Source organism: Polypterus senegalus, chromosome 18, assembly GCF_016835505.1.
Source record: "Polypterus senegalus isolate Bchr_013 chromosome 18, ASM1683550v1, whole genome shotgun sequence".
Classification (NCBI taxonomy): domain Eukaryota; kingdom Metazoa; phylum Chordata; class Cladistia; order Polypteriformes; family Polypteridae; genus Polypterus; species Polypterus senegalus.
In genome coordinates, this window is record NC_053171.1 from 47,374,271 (window position 1) to 47,391,736 (window position 17,466).

Genomic DNA, 17,466 nt, shown 5'->3' on the forward strand with positions numbered 1-17,466 from the left:
AGGTGTGATCAAAAGTATGGTGAATGTTTTAAAAAAGAAACGTTTATTGCTGTAAAATATTTACAACTACTAGTCGCCCTCAAAACACTCTCCTCCACTTTGAGTGCACTTATCCCAATGCTCCTGCCATCCCAATGCCTTTCATGGTCATTTTCAATGTAGGGAACAGCCAGAAGTCACACTGCCAGATCCAGCGAATAAGGAGGATGAGGACACAGCGCAATGTTTTTATTCGACACAAATTGTCGTACTAGAAGGGATGTGTGACAAGGAGCGTTGTCATGATGAAGAATGAAACCGTTTCACCCTTTTCCTCGGTTATTTATATTGAAGGACGTCCTGATCTTTTCTCTTTCAACAAACCGAGTCGGATCCTTTACGAAATCGATCAGACCACTTATAATCAGTCTTAATTGTCGGTGCAGTGTCACCATAAACCGATTTTAACATCTGATGGGTTTCCTGAGCTTTTTAGCATTTGAACCAAAATTTCATGTTAATGCGTTGCTCGATATCCATTATTAACGACAAACTTGAACTCAACAGTGGCTCACAAACGACTGACAGTATCAAACACTTGTCACAAACTAGGCTCTAAGATGGACATGTCAGAACCTGCATTGAATTGTTTTGCGCTGCTCTTGGATGGTGCACTGAATCAACATTCACTATACTTTTCGATCACACCATATAATAAAAGAATAAATAGCTTCTGGTAATTTAGTTCCAGATTTAGCAAATCATACATTACATATAATGAATTATGTGAATCTCTCTTCTAATTATGAAATTCTTTTCATTGATCCATAATTCAAACTTTGTAGTTCATTCAGGACTGACCGAGGATATGGTGCCAGTTCAGTGCAAGATACACACTCATCCTCACTCCTACAGGGCCATTAAAGTTGCTATTTTATATACAAGGTATCCTTGTGCAGCTCCCACACAGCAGTGGCAAACACTGAGCTATATCTTATCCTGGCAGAAATGGCACAAGGCCAGTTCCAGGCTATGTCACACGTGCACATGCATGCATACATCAGGCTAATTTAGAGCCAATATAAAACTCTTAACACATGTGTCTTTGGGATGTGGAAGAAAAACAGGAGGTAGAAATGGATGCAGAGATGGGGTGAACATGCAACCTCCCCAAACGTCAGTGATGGCCCAGGACTTGAATCCAGAACTACGGAACTACCAGGTGGCAATGCAAACTCCCCCAATATGATTCAGTTGATGGCATGTGCTAATTCTTTATCATTTGACACTAAAACCACTAGCAAAAATTAGCCAATGAGACACTGGCATCTTTTGATGACAAAAAACATAACTGACATATAAATACTGTAGGTGCTGACTTGATACAAAAAGCATCACTTATTCCATGTGGTGTAAAACTAATTTGGGAGCACAAATGTTTACAGAAAATGATAACACAAAAGGGTCAGTTTTCCAGTAAAACTGAATGGCCTCCCTACTGGTGAGAAAAGAACAGTTTTGACAATGCTGTCTTACCACCCAGTAGACATGCTGATAGCTTAAGAAGCGGCGAGTTAATATGATAATCAAAATTTGTTATTAACTGTGAAAGACTGAAGTATTTACACACAGACTGTCATTTTCATATTATGGCAACTGATCAACACACTCCTGGGTTCAACCTTTGCTAAGGTGTCTTCCACTTTTTTACTGCAATGCAGTTTTTCAGTATCACAAAGCCCTACAGAAGCCGCTCATGGCAGCTATACTACTATTAGTGGCACAGAGCTCCCCAGGACTTGTTACTTTACTCATTCAATTCACCTTTGTAAAGACCGTGGCCATCCTGTACAGTCGCGTTTCTCCCTCCTCTGTTCTGGCTAATAGTACAGGACCATGAACAATCACCCTTCTATTCTTCTGAGATTATGTCACTCATATGGACAACTGAGTGATTATATATGTACTGTATATTGTTTGGTGCAGTATTCAGTGTCTGTGTGTACTCATTTAGGAAACACGAGTAGGAATATCATTGTACAGTGTGCACATGATAAGGTGCAGTGTAATTTTGTCTGTGAGGAAGGCCAGCCCATGCCAAGTATATTCTAAGTTTAAAATATGTGTTGACCATTTTTACAGAAGTGGTTGGAAGAGTAACAAGTAAATCGGACCAAACAATTTACTTTATCCAAAGTAGCAGAAGAAAAACATAGCAATAATTCTGAGCATAAACTTGTCTTCAATGTAAAGCAACATGCCATGGATTTTTTCCATATATAATCTCTACTGTCATTATTTGTGGGATGCACAACGTTACGGCAGGGACTGTCTGATTACTACAATTATGAGTGGCTTACTCCAGCTCAAGGAAAGATTTTTATACTATCATCGAGTATAAATGACACAACACATTAATACCACCTGGTAGCAATTTGCATCACATTTTATGAAGAAACGAGGCATTAAAATATTAAATAGCAATTTTATTTGAAGTTACAGAAACAAAAATCCCCTTAAATAAATAGTGACATTTAAAATATTCTTCCGTCTTCCTAGCATTTTAAAAAGTATCCCCAATACCAAAAGCAGCACTCCCAAGATACCCCCCATGAAAACAAAATATCAATATTTGTACATAAATGTCAATGTTTTACATAAATAAATGAACTTATTCATTTAAAGTCCTTCAGATGCATCTGCTGGTGTGCCATTACAAAAATATCTTCAAACTTGTTTTAAATATACATACAATTTTCATTATACTGGTAGTCTTGTCCTTCCTTCACATTTTCTAATTAGGTGCAGCATTACATCATGTATGGAGATACTACATTCATCTTTATGGTTTGCTTGATTTTTACCACATCGGGGCAATAGAGTAAGAAAACCAGGGTACATAATCCACAAACTGGAGACGTACAGAATGAAGGGTGTGAAAGCAGCATGATTCTAAGCGCGTTAGTCCTGTTCCTGTCTTCACCGGCACGAGCACAGCTCGACAGCAGCTGTTGCTGCTGTTGTCGCTTTCTGTTAAGGCAGAACCACAGAATAATACAAAAAGTAAAAAAATACTTTCTGAAAGAAAAAATAAAATCTGAAGATCACGGACAAAAAACAGTTTTCATTCACTGACAATACAGATGGTTTCATCAAACTATCAGAACTGATATTCTTTTAGCATAAAATTTCTTTGTTGCTGGTATCTTCTCGTACCTTTTGATAAATGCAGCAGTTGTACCTTTTCTTAATAAAGGTAGTAGTTTCCAAAAAAAAAAAAAAATCCAATTTGAACTTGTGCGTTATTAGCCAGATAGCTTTATCTAGCTTATTCCAAAGAGCAATTTGTAAAGATTTTACAACAGTTTTCAACCTGTGCCACGAGGGGCTGACATTTACATGTAGCGTATCATCATCATCATTCCACCCATACGACTACCAATGTGGCCAGTTCTGAAAGTATTACACAGCACTTTGAATTGCCAAGTACAAAAATTAAGGCATTCAAGATCACTGTGACACAGCACACGCACACTACACAGGCTCTCAGCGAGTCTAAAGACTTGTCAGTGTGATTTCTTACATTTAGCCACTGAAGTGTTACACTGGCGAGCAGTAGTAAATGTGGAAATCTAAGTCATTTCACAAGGGTTTACTGATATTTCTGAAAATGTGTACAAATGAGGTTTCTAATCATAAATGAACACTTGTCAAATGAAAGTATGCATCATTTTCACTTAAGAGGTTTCTACACCAAAAACATCCTTAATTTTAAAAACTTGACAATGCATCTCAAAAGTAGCTCCCAATGTTTTATGATAGTTCATTGAGTTCCATTCTTTAAGCAGATCTTCAGAGAAGCAGGGGGAAGAAGGTCAACTCAATGCTTTACCTAGCATGCTGGAAGGTCAGTCAAAGAATCGATGTTGCATGTAGGCTTCTGCAGAAGTGCAATAACCAAATTTTTCATAGAAGGCCACATTTTTGGGTAAACATTCAAGTGTGATTTTGTAACAGTTGAGTTTCTTGCTCATTAGAGTTAAAGTTGACACTAACCTGTATCGAGAAGAAAAAGGAAATGAAGCAGTAAGCATGGGTGAACTTGAGCTTTGATTAATGCAAAGGCATGGGGCAGATGAGATAATGAATGGAGCTTCCCACATTCCAAAGGATTTTAACCAGATTAACACTTCATTCTTTATCTTCTTATATAATACGCTATCGTGGCTGTCCATGTGTCTGTCGAGGATTTTAAATCACCTGTAGCTCGCAAACCATTTGAACTATTGACCTGAAATTTGGTACGCATATACTATGTGACATCTACTAAACGCTTTCAAGGTGATGATTGACCTCCAAGGTTATTCCTCTTTTTATTTTATTGTAGAATCACTTTCGGCAACAGCCAGTGTGGCGCTTCCGTACGGGCGCCGTTCTCATTCCCTACCACCTTTGCTATCACTTCCCCTAACTATTCATATCTTAAATCATTCTTAAGGCAGATTGAAGACCTAAGTGTCAGCTTAAATGAAAACTTAATGAAAACATTGCTAAGTAATTTCAACACAAACACTGACTTAATCAGTTTTAACGTGAAAAGATGCCTACAATAGAAGAGAAGAAGCAGGCTGCTAGGGTGGAGAAAATGAGAGCAGCTCAGGAAGCAGCAAGCGCATCAACCTCTGAGCAAACAAATGCTAAACAGACAGAGAAAGAGTCTGAAAACTAGGAATGCTCAAGTCAAGTGTATTCGCGCCGTTACTGGTATTAGATAATTGCTAAGGTCACAAAGAGGTAGCAATTAGGATTTGCTCATGTGAGTCTCTGCTGTTAAGTTCCAACTTTGCCATGTCTCATTGACTACACAATGGAACTCTGACTTGCTTAACAAATTACTTTTTTGCCTAAGTGAAATATACTGTTGCTTTAGGGCACCCTGATGCATTTGCAATACCATGACTTTTCCTTTAATAATGGAAAAAAACATGCCAGTTACTTAACTACCTTAACAGCACTTTTAAATATTTAATGACACATTAAAAATTACAAAGTGGATTTGTGTGCAAAAGATCAGCTTGAAACAAGAGAAACTGTAGCATTAATTATGCTGCTTCTTAAAAATAATTAAGTATATCAGTATTCTAAAATCAGAGGTTTAGGATAAGAAATTACTGAGATTAGTTACACTTTATAGCCTTAAATATAATATCAGTATATTATACCAATTGTTTTAAAAAAAAATATAAAATAAAAATGTAATATTGAAACATCAGTGTAAAGCTATTTTGCAACTATTTAGGCTGAAAGTACAGTTTTTGTTTTTTTTAATTCTGTTTTTACAGGCTGCTTGCTGTTGAGAAGGAGATGATGTCAAACAATCCTTAAGTGATAGGAAAACTACTTTCAAATACTGATACAGAAGACAGTACTCACAGTTTTCCAAGTTGCTTTCCACGGCATTCATCAGTAACCACAACTTCCTCAATTCTCCCTCTCTGTGGGGATGACACACACAAAATGGTAAATGCATCTCTAAGGCTTCCCATGCTATCCAAAGCTTTACAAATACATATGTAGACTTGGGGTCGGCAAGTAAGCTATATGTTGTTTTCTATATGAAAATTTAACAGCCATCAAAAATTCAGAGCATTCATTTTAAATACCTGTGTGTTGCAAATACAAAATGATACCAATAACAAATGATATTGCATACAGTGTTATTAAGAATGAGCTATTATAGTAGAATAGTTGGTACTTTGTTTGTAAAGAAAAACAAGTGGAATGTTAAGAGTATGTGTGTTCAGTATAAGGGAGAGGATCTTTATCAAATATTTGTATAAAAATACTAAACATACTGTATGGTAAAACATTTTATGATAAATTGTCAAAAACAAAATAATATTTTAGCAAAAGAAAATGGCACAATGGAAAACAGATGCTAGTTAACATCATTAAAATGATTTCCGTTTATTGACAAAGTGCATTGAGAGAGGAGTGTCATCTATAAAGCAACACCATAATGCAGAAGACAGCAGCTGAGGCATTTGTTGTTTTCCACTAAAGTACTACAAACAGTTTGACTGGGGATTCCAGAGGTTTATTTTCTCAGGTATCTGTGCAATCAGCGAATACTCCTAACCTCTTTCGCTCTGTCTAGATTGGAAATTTGTTTTTGCTTTCTCTGCTGTCAGTTGGTCTTAGCTTGCTCAATTCACACTCATGAAACATTAACAATAATATTTATTAATCTAAATATTGTACTAAAGTTATAAATTTGTACAAAACTCCTAAGCAAGGAAAGTTTGCTTTATAAGACCATACTGTACAGAATTGAGCTGGTTAGTAGAAGAGCTCATGAGTTTACTTCCAATAATACATCAAATTAAAAAAGGGCTTTAAAAAAAAACAAAACATTAAAGTCTATCAAAACAAAGTGAGATGTTTGTAAGCCTGCAGACCATTATACAGACCTCACAGTTACATCCTCATTATTTTTTTTTTTATTCTAGTTCATTTCTAATTAGAAATTTAACGAAGTCTAAGGTGACATAGATCACTTCCCTGAAATAAAAGAACCAATCACTTGGCCATTTAGCAGCAAGTGTGATAATGTGGAAGCAGCATTTCCCAGTGCACTTACTGCAAATCCATACGCTGTTGATATCACATTTACAAGGTGTTACCATAAATGATAGGGAGTAATTATTTCAAATGATTTTGGGAAGAAGTGAAATTATCCCCTTTGATTTAAGGTCCAGAATAAACTGTTCAAGAGAAGTGTTTAACATCTTGTGTCTTGCCTTCAATATCTAAAATCGTTCCCCTGTTCATAAACATGACAGCATCTGACTCTTTCAACATTAAGATAGCCATGAGAAACTTTTTGTTTTGTTTTAAGGAGGCAGCCCAGTATGAGCAAGTAGCAAGTATGAAAATACAAACAATTACATATAAATAGACTTTTCAGTTTAAATTACTATATAGTTAAGGAAGTATGTCAATTGATTTAAGCTTTTTAATTAAAAAGATTAAAGTAAATGAATTATTCTTGCTTAGCTGGTCCTAACTGGTAACAGTCGTACCCTTGCTGTAACCTCTTCCATACTTAAATAATTTTGCAAGAAAAAACACTTACACTTTTAACATTAGTTGGAAAACCTCTTATCGGCAAGAGATTTTAAGTGTTTTATTTTAACCCCAGAACATTTTCAAGTCGAAACGCAAAGGACCTCAAAAAGAAATAAATACTGCTTATGAGGCTGTAACATAGCTCAACAACTTGCTGGATCCAGCACTTTGGAAAAAAGTCATTAGGTTATAATCCTTATTACGGAAATTCTTATCACTCTTGACAATCGCCTGTTTTGTATTCTGTTATGTACCTAATGTTTAAGAATTAGCTCTTAGCTTCATTTGTCAAGAATGATCAAATTGAAACTGGAATTAAATTCATCTATAGTCCTTGCACATTCCAGATGTCTAACCATATATCTGAACATATAGATTGGTCACAAGCTTTCATATGCACCTCCCTTTCATTCACTGTCACACTCCCGAGTATGGTGGTATTGCAGAGTTGCTTTGATCACATCCACTAAGGTAACACTTAATCTTTACACAACATCTATCTTCCTAACGTAAGTCAGATCTTGAATTACCTATGCCTTTGGACTGATCTAAGAGTCTTCCTAATATGATTTCTGCCACCCCCATTCAGGGAGGAAGTGAAGGTGGTGTAGAGCTACAAGTACTCTGGGGTCCATATAAACAGCCAGCTGGACTGGTTTGACAACACAGTGTTGTTGTATAAGGACAACCAGAGTACAGTAGACTGTACAGTAGTTGTGTACAGCAAGCTGATGGAAAAATCTTACCAGTCTGTTGTAGTCAGTGCATTTTAGTATGCTGTGGTCTCCTGAGGAAGCAATTTGAGGTGATGCAAAATGACTGAACAAACAAACCGATCAGTAAAGCCAGCTCCATCACAGGACTGACGCTCGACACTCTACAGGGGCTGTTGTGGAGAAGAGGATGCCATTGTGAACAATTCTGCCTATTCCCCCCATATTTTGCTTCCACCACAGTGTAATGAGTAGCGTCTTTTGGGACCTTTTCTGCCTGCTGCCATTTGGCACTTCAACACAGTCCTCCCAACATCCTTTCCTTCACTCCAGCCAGAAGGCACAGACAGATGGTACAGACTTCAATTTACTACAGTTACTTTTGCCATAATATTTACTGTATTGTGTGTTTTGCAGACCTGAAAGCATCTAGTGCCACTAACCATGTCAAACAGATCACCACGGACCCAGGTCATTACTTGTTCCAAAAACTCTTCTGGTAAACAGTTTAGGTCTATTAAACATAGTTTCTTTCCCAGAGCCACAGTCCCCACAAACCAGTAGTTAAGCATGTCTTCCTTGCATATACACTGTATACTCACATCTTCACTTGTACATCATCATTTGCATATCTCTTTTATAATTACTTTATTCTGCAACTGTTGATAATATGTTATTTAACATGTTGTCTCTGTTATTTGTTGGTTATGTTGTGTTATAAGCAGCTACCAAGTTAAATTCCTGTACATTAAGTACTGGCAAATGAAAGTGATTGTGATTCATCTATTGCCTTATATTGTACTTTAGTTGTTATCTTTGTATTCTACATTTTTTTGCTGCAGTATTCATTTGAATTTCCCCTTGGGGATTAATAAAGTACATCTAATATATTCTAATCTAAATCTGAAATTAGCCATTGAATTTGACTCTTAAGGAACAGTAATTATTCCAAACTAGAGATGGCATCACATCCACCGTGTATTTTCACAATTGTAGCTTCTATTGTAATAAAATACTTTTCTTTCCAAAACTCTAAAACAGAAATTTAGTATTTAATAGTTACAGGAAGTTAATCAGGTATGATGCAAGTCCCTGCAATTAACATATTACACGTCATATTGCATCACTGGCAGGGTTTGCCTTGTACTTCAAAGCATAAGGAGCCGAGTCATATGAATGTCTGGCCAGTGTGTAAGTTTTGAAGCATCAAATAAATTTTATTTTGAAATTAACATATTTAGTAGTTCATTTTGTCACAGTTGTAAATAGATGTGTGCAAGGGTAATGTCCTGTCCAAGGTTTTATCTTGTATCGCAGCCAGGATAGGCACTGGCTCCCAATGACACCGAAATGGATAAATCAAGAATGGATGAAGGGTTGGTTGAACAACTGTTAACAGTGTTTATAACAATCAAAGGATAAATGTAAAGCCGTTTCTTTATTGTAGCTATCTGTAGCATATTATTAAAGAGCTAATAATCTCTTCATTATTTCTATTTAAATCATTTAAATCCTCAATGATTGCAACTAACAGATAACTGATTACATCATCTTGCTCTTGAATCATGCAAGAATCTTGGGGAGAACATGCAAAGTGCCTTGAGCATAAGCATGGTGCTAAATAAATAAAGTGTATTATTATTATTATTATCACTAATAAACTCCACTCAGGGAACACCCAAGAAGCATACCCCTAGTCCCTTTACTGCAAAGCAGCAGCTCTAACACAGGGCCAAGGCACCAGCCTTGATAATCTTATTGTAAGTAAACTAACCCAAATGGGTGATTGTAATACTAGTCCTGCACATTTTTTCTACACATATTTGTCACCGTGCTCTTTAGTCACACCCACTTCTGTTGTGCCAACTACCTTAACATCTTTACATAAAGACACATTAAGTGATTGGACAAATTATAATAGTTTGCCAGTGACATATAAATAACCTCTAACTAGCTTGAAAGCTTTCATAAACAAGTGTAAAAGTTTTCTATTTTTGTAAAGTTAATTATATGAAAAAAAGTGCCCAGTCAGACTTTGAAATTATGGGGTTCCTCTCCATTTTCAGAAAAAAACAGTTAAGTCTACAAAATACCATATGTCATCCATGTAAAATTTTTACAGTACACAGTGTACAGGTAAATTTAAAAAAATCATGATTTTGAAGTCTGGGCACAATGTAACCCTTACCTTTGCACATGAATGAATGAACTTATGTTCAATAATTAGTGTTGCGGTGGCAATAATTGTTCCTATATTGACATCTTCAACTACTACGACATAATAATCTCCAGTCTTCTTCATGTGTTCAAACTTCTCTGAAAAGACACAAGCCAGATGATGCAAACAAAAGAGTACCAGAATAAAAATAGAAAACTTACCAATAAATAAAAGTTTAAGTAAAACCATGAATATTTACTATTTATCTATGGCGTGTTGTCTTCTGCTGCATCTCTCACTTGTAAGAATTGTATATTGATAAAAAGGCCTATCTGTTCTATGCTATATTTTATATAGCTGTTCTGATGTCTTTTGGGTTTTAACTTGCAATGATAATAACAAATGTGTTCTGAGATTTTTTTTTATTTTTTTTAAGTAAGGAGGACAGATGTTTCAAGGTAATGGGATTTATACTCCCTGACCATGGCACTAGAGAGGGTGACATTAGCAGATTCGAGTATGAATTTAACTGTACTCATGACAATACTGACCACATGAACCCATTTCTAATCATTGTTTATATTATCCCCACTATTTATTTCCCCGTCTATGTTTAAATAAAAGTACTTAATAGCCAAGTATACAAGCATACTTGACTAGGTACTTCTGCAGCTGTTATTTAAAAGTCTTCAAAAAATATATAAAAAAAAAGGTATGTGTTACACTTTGCTTTAACCACAAACCCAGCAGTGCTCCTATTTATTGAACTTGGGTGTTGAATGAGCGGAGAGCAGTTTAAACTTTAAATTCCTAAATAAGTATCATTATATATAAGATGTAAATGTTGTTCTACTTACTTATAAACTGTTCAGGAGTGACATCTCCTGCTTTTGTGAGTTGTGACAGAACTTTGAAGAAACCTGTAATAGACATAAGAAAATATAACTATATTGCACTCTTACTGTTGAAGCCCAGATTCTTTATAGACATCAAATGGCTAAAGCTAAGAACACAACATATACAGAGGCCCAAAAATGAAGAAATGCATAGTTGGGTTGTGGCAATGCACAACAATATTTGACACCAATAATGTTATAATTTCAGTACAATAACTCTACTTAGTTTAAATCCAAACCACTAACCACCAGAAAAATGCATCTCAATAAAGAAAACGATAAGTGGCCTGTGTAGAAAATTCATTAACATGACCCTATATTTTTATTTTTTTTCCTAGTACTTTAAAAGAATTATTAATCAGGAATTTGTCAAGCATTTTTACATTAACCACTACTGCATTATTTTCTAATTGATTCTTTGATTTTATATTAAAGCTGACTAATATATACAACTCTGTTTTAGAGCATAGTAATTTCAGTTTACAACTGTTTTCAAGAGGGTTACAATTATTTAGTAAAAGAAAGAAATGTATATTTTTATCACGTAACTTTTACTGCAAATTGACATGGAACTTCATAAAGGACATAAATACACGAAACAAAAATACAATTTTATTATAATGTAATGAAAGATTAAAATAAACAAAAAAACTTTATAATGTAAGTCTAAATGATAGCAAAGAGAATTTAAAATCTCAGCTTTATATTCTAAACAGCAAGTCCACATTACAATAATAAAAGTATTTATAAAGTAATCTGGTGTCACACATGTACGACTGGAAGTCATCTTCCTGGCTCGACGTAGGTAAGCGATACCACTCCGAGATGAGAGGAGACCCTGCTGCTAACAGTATCTTCTCTTTCACCTGCAGCCCTGAAAACACACCCAGTGTGGGCCCCCAAACGTGGTCGTGACACCCAGAGCTGGCCCCACCTTCTTTGGTTATGGCGCCATGAAACAGAAAGGTGGCAACTCTTTCATGAGTTGAGACAGAACAAGGTCCTGTACAAGAACTGAGGAATAAAGAATTATGTGTGGGCTAAATTTATGGTCAGCCATTTTTTTTCTGTTGTGCCACAGTGCACCCTTTTTAGTTTGCTTACTAGACAGGGTTACCCAATGATTTCTGCTGGGTTGCTTTGCTCTGTCCAGTAGGCACTGGTGCCACCATACTAGAATTTATTAAGTTGCTCTGTCATTTTCTGCATGTCCGTATTGTAATTGTTAAACAGTTTATTTTAATGGCAGGTCTAAAGTGGGTGCCAAGAATGCTGTGGTAAGATTAAGATAGCACATCTGAAAACAGCAAAACCTTCATCACAAAAGAAATATTTATTGAAAATCCTGTTATCTACAAAAATAAATTAAAAAAATGCATAGGGAACTCTATAAAACAATAATATTGAGTAACAACTTCATTTTCAAAAATAAGAAAAATCGCCCATGTAAAATATGTTTTACTCAGAAAACTTAACGTTCTGCTAATGTCCTAGTTTATTCTCTCCATTTTAACTACATCAAAAAAAAAAATGTGTTAAATATGTAAAAATATGATACTGCAGTCTTGAGATCAACCAAATCTAGCTCTGTATGATATATGCAACAAATAATTATGAATTGGTGTAATCAATAATGTACAACAGACATGCCTTTGTTAAAGTCTGCAGTGCAGAGTGGTCTCAGTAAAAGTCCTTCTCCAGGCTGAGTGGGTGAAATTTCAGGAGAAAAGGAAACAATGTTTTCTTTCCAGTCTAACTGATGTAGAAGGGCAGGATCAAAAAGTGGTGTCTGGTCAAGAATCATCTTCTAAAGGACGCTAAAACAAGAGAGGTAACAGACAAAGTTAGCAGCAGCTACCAACCCTTAGTATGCTAAAAACAAAAATATACCTAAAAAAAAAATCAGAAGAAGCAAGAGAAGCATGGAAACTTCCCAAGTACAGAGATAAAGCAGAATAAGTGAATCACCTGTCCCTCATTTCACTGAAAGGTTTCAGCTTATCCTTGCCCACTATTTTAGAAGTACACAGTTAATGCACCACAAATCCCCTACCAGCCAAATGCTAAAATAATTATACTTGCATGGAAAATGGAACACATGGGGGACAAAGTACTCTAAAATGTTAACATATACACACAAAAGGGTGACACTCTTCAACTAATTTCATTTATTTGTTCATCTTAAACCTGAAAGGCCTGAGCACACTTGAAAGTAGGGGTTTTGATTTAATTACCAGAATCCTTCTATATAAAAGCGGTCAGGATTGTCCTTCCATCCCGTGAGTGGAAAGTGTAGCGGTATTCCGCTTATCACAGACTTACTACTTGCAGCTTGCGGTACGAAGCGACATGATGTGAGCAGAGTTCTGGTGCTCCCATCGTTCCCTTGCTTTTGTGCGCGATGCGCTGGAAAAATAGACAAAATTATGTCTCTGGAAATAATGTTGTACAATGTGAGTACAAATGCCTCACCGCGTAGTAAATATCAGGGGGGTTCAAAAGGGCGACCTCAATATAGAAAAAAGTTTAAATTTCATCACAAAAATAACAGAAACTACGAGTATTAAAGTAATACCGCTCAAATACAATATAACCAAATTAATGAGTTTGTATAAAATATCAAATTGATCTACATATTGAATTGCCTTAAGAAGTGGTCAACTTAAAACTCGGTCGCCTTAAAAGGCGGGTCAGCCTAGTACTTAATAAGGGCACTGTAATTGAAATATTTACTCTGTTTATTCTTCTGTAAGAAGCTGCTATGACTTGGAAGGTTTTTATTTCATTCCATACTTAATACATTTATTTTCCATTATTACTAGACTTACTATAGTTTTTGAATGTCATGAATTCAGTTCTATTCGAATTTTATGCTTTTTGTTTCACTCTATTATGTTGCAATTTTGTTTTTTGTGAAACTTTGTTAACAATAGAGTTTGATTACTACCATGTCACTGTTGGAGTTGCATTATGTAGTATCATATTCCAGAGGAAATATAAGATGGAGGTGTGTGGCCTTCTACATCCAAAACTGTAGTTTAAAAAAATAAGCATTATGGTGCAGACTAATTAGGGAAAGAATAATGAGGCAGACAGGATTTTTGCTTTAGTTATTTTTGACTTTGACTTTCAATTAGTGTTTTGGGTTTTGACGATCAGCTTTCTGACTTTCTGATTTTGACCTTGCCCTATTTCACTTTTCTTTTTCTCTCATTTCCTGGTCCATCTTCCTTAAATTTGTCCTTTGGGACATTATTTCCATCAAATCACATCAGAGCCATTACAACGTTTTATATATATTTAAAAAGTAGGCTGAAATGATAAAGTACAATGTTTACATAATACAGATATCATTTAGATACGCAATTTATTATCAATACATTTTGCTATTCAGTTTAAGTATTAAATTGGAAGCATTGCATTTATAATGCTAATATAAAACATTTCAATGTGATTCATTTATGAATACAGGTAACCCATCTATTTATTTTCAAATCCACTTATCCAGGAGTCTGGTACCCATCTTGGAACACACTCATGCGCCCTCTTTAAGGGGTGACAATTTATGGTAACCCTAAAGTGGATTTAGGAATATAGAGTACCAATCTGTTGTCTCATGTATCAGTGAAAGCTATTACCTAATTTGTATGATGTCCCTTGGAGAGGAAAACGTCTTATTGATTCTTTGTCAAATTCAATGCATAACTGTGTGATGTACGTGTTTAGAGATGTGGTTTGTACTTATTTAATCTTTGCAAACTTGTAAAGTGACTATAAAGTTTACAAGAATACCTTTACTGTTTAACTAAAGTTATCACAGTCTGCCAAGTAAGCTGGTATGCGTTACGTGTATATATTTTTTATTATTATTGTTGTTTCTGTCCTAGTTATAAGTGAAACACCTGGTGCATCACCATGCAGTATAGTAAAAGAAATTTCATTAGGGCCATGTGACACCCATATAATAAAGTAATAAGATCAGATTATGCTTATTTTGCTTTATACCTTTTGGTAAATACAGTACTGCTGATTTGTCCACTACTGACAGAATGTGTGCTAAATAAGAATTTTAATATACAGTATCTGAAATTAATTTCAGCCAAATATATCACAGACTTGACTTACATTCCATGTAACACCATTTTTTATACAATACATAATTTCAAAATATGTTTTTTTTTCTGGTATTGCAGTGACTATGCAAATAGAAGAATCAGTACAAAAGGTCAAAGTCAATGAATACAGATACAGCAAATATTTATTCTGTTGCATAAGTACATCAGTCAAAATCTGGATGGCTTTTAAAGCGTTTTGTGATATAATTGTGATTTGCCCTCTGCTGCTATCTGATCATTACAACAAACAGACATTTAGAACAATTAAACTTAAGAAGCTGTTAAAAAAAAAATACTTAAGACAACTAAACCCCAAAACCTAACACTTGGAACACTGCTAGATTTTTAAAAAGTTATTACCCGATCAAACAAAGCCATTAATAAATTATTAGTGAGTTAGAAAAATGTCTTATATTTTATTGTCTAGAACTCAACTCAGGAACACATTGCACATGAATCAGTAGTGGGTATGAACTGTTTTTTTAGACAAAATATATTTTCCTCAATATACTCTCTTAATTCTTGTTTTGTATTAAGATTTGCACCGATGGTTAGCTTTTAGTTTCAGACTTGCCTACAAATACACATCCTGAATAAGATATCATTAACCCATTCATTTCATATACTTAGTAATAACTGACATAGATCAAATATCAGCTCTGTGCAGGATACCAACAACTGGCTCCTAAGGAAGAACCATCACGCTACACTCTTTAGAATCAACTGTTCTTTAATGGCATTTTACTGGGTTGTGTAATTCTGTGTGGTGCCATTGCTTGACAAAAAACCACTTCATCCTCGAAAGAGTTCTTTGGGCTTTGAAAAGTTCCTAATATGTGGACAAAACAGGAATCTTAAAAGTGCACTAAGTTACTTAACAGGATGCTGAAGATCAAGAAACCTGAATTGAGACGGTGTTATTGTGTGCAGCAACAGTCCTTTTTAAATCACGAACCTATTGGTATTTCACAAATCTGTTATTGTCTATTCATGATTATTTATACAACATATTGGGAATCTAAATAAAAGGTCCTTTCTGGAACGTATCTGCGAATGTTTCCCTTTTGGCATCATTCTAAAGAATTGCTTATATATCTGTATATCACTCAAACAACATTTCACTTCCATAGTTAAATAATGTGACATATACGAGATAAAAACTCAGCTTCTTAAATGGTTCCTGCTACTTAAACAGATCCTAAAGTCATCATTCAATTGAACACGACAGACGTGTCAATGCTGTGGTGAGGCCAGGTGAATTCAGAAAGGTACATTTTGTGCTATGGCAACTTTCTGGCATTCTTAGTGTATCCTACACTTTTTCATAAATACTAAGATGTACACAGCAGCCGGAAAAACAACGCGAAAAGCGTTTGCACTTTATAAGTATCCCGGCCAATCAGAACTACAGTAGATACATCGCTAACGTCTGTTAGACAGCCAGGATAGAACGCTTGCTGGTCTCGTAGACAGTAGTTACCAAAAAAAAAAAAAGTAGCAAAATCCGGAAGTAATAATTCATATTACGATATGAATCAGTAAACAAACAATAAGCTGAGTGTACCTTACAAAGACACTTTGGGGTACTACCGACATGCTTTAAGGAGTTAACTGGGCCCAGCTGTCAACTTGTCCCGTTGGCTCCTTACACTTCGCTTTTTGTGTAGTTACGATTGAACGAACCGCGATATACATACCAAGGATTACTGTTTGTTTTAGTTTTGCTTTTAAACGTCTCCTCTTCAGTTATTAAATGTGTATGAGCGAGTAGATAAACGATTATTTCTAAGACCAACATATATACGTCAGGTATCTATTTTGCCCTGCTAAAGTCGATCTACTAAAGAGTCGGCTTAGCGGTGCCGCCGGACAGCTAGTACATGTCTGCGTGTTGTGGGATGTCGGAAGCCGCAAAGCCAGAGAGTAAGCGAGGTTCTACTCACAGCACACCGGCGACTCGTACAATTCTTCGTTCTTTCCCTGACTCTATGTTCCGACCGTGCACGGCTTCTTCAGCTCGTGCGGCTCCTAGCACAAGACGCCAATGCTCAGTGACGTGGCAGAGGGTGAGCCGCGATACACGCCCACCGGCTTGCGCGGTTCTGTGACAGAGGGGTGTGTGCGCGTGTGTGTCACTGGGAGAGAACGCGGCGATGACGTCAGACAGCGTATGCAAATTAAAGGAGTGAATGAAGACGAGAACAGGCGTTTCATTTTCGTCCTTTTCCGATCGTAGAAACACGTCTAGCCGGTCATTTTAAAGCCACAAATATTTACGCGTTAGATTTTCCAAGCAATAGGGCGTAACACGGAATAAGGGTGTGATAGATTATTCATATATGTGCTCAAACCGGACTGCAAAGACCTCCCGACAGGCACTGTGAGTGACCTTTTCTATAATAAAATATGCCCAATAAAGTTTTTCACGATCAATTTTTTAAACAATTAAGTGTAGAACTACAGAAAAAAATAATTAG

General features: G+C 35.8%; 1 protein-coding gene across 1 annotated transcript; it reads right to left on the bottom strand.

Moving 5' to 3' along the window:
• Positions 1 to 2,444: 2,444 nt before the first annotated feature.
• gnpnat1 (glucosamine-phosphate N-acetyltransferase 1) lies at positions 2,445 to 17,080 on the bottom strand. The gene is made up of 6 exons (XM_039741283.1): positions 16,933 to 17,080; positions 12,525 to 12,691; positions 10,836 to 10,898; positions 10,009 to 10,136; positions 5,413 to 5,474; positions 2,445 to 4,035 (listed from the first exon to the last, which is right to left on the bottom strand). Exons 2-6 carry the CDS (start codon positions 12,676 to 12,678, stop codon positions 3,888 to 3,890), a joined length of 555 nt encoding a protein of 184 aa, XP_039597217.1. The 5' UTR covers positions 12,679 to 12,691; positions 16,933 to 17,080; the 3' UTR covers positions 2,445 to 3,887.
• Between the last annotated feature and the right edge of the window lie 386 nt (positions 17,081 to 17,466).

Coding starts and splice junctions, on each gene's coding strand:
- gnpnat1 (XM_039741283.1), bottom strand. CDS start 12,678: ATGATTCTTGACCAGACACCACTTTTTGATCCTGCCCTTCTACATCAG. Junction 10,899..12,524: donor CACTGCAGACTTTAACAAAG/GCATGTCTGTTG, acceptor TGTCTATTACAG/GTTTCTTCAAAGTTCTGTCA. Junction 10,137..10,835: donor CACTCCTGAACAGTTTATAA/GTAAGTAGAACA, acceptor GTGTCTTTTCAG/AGAAGTTTGAACACATGAAG.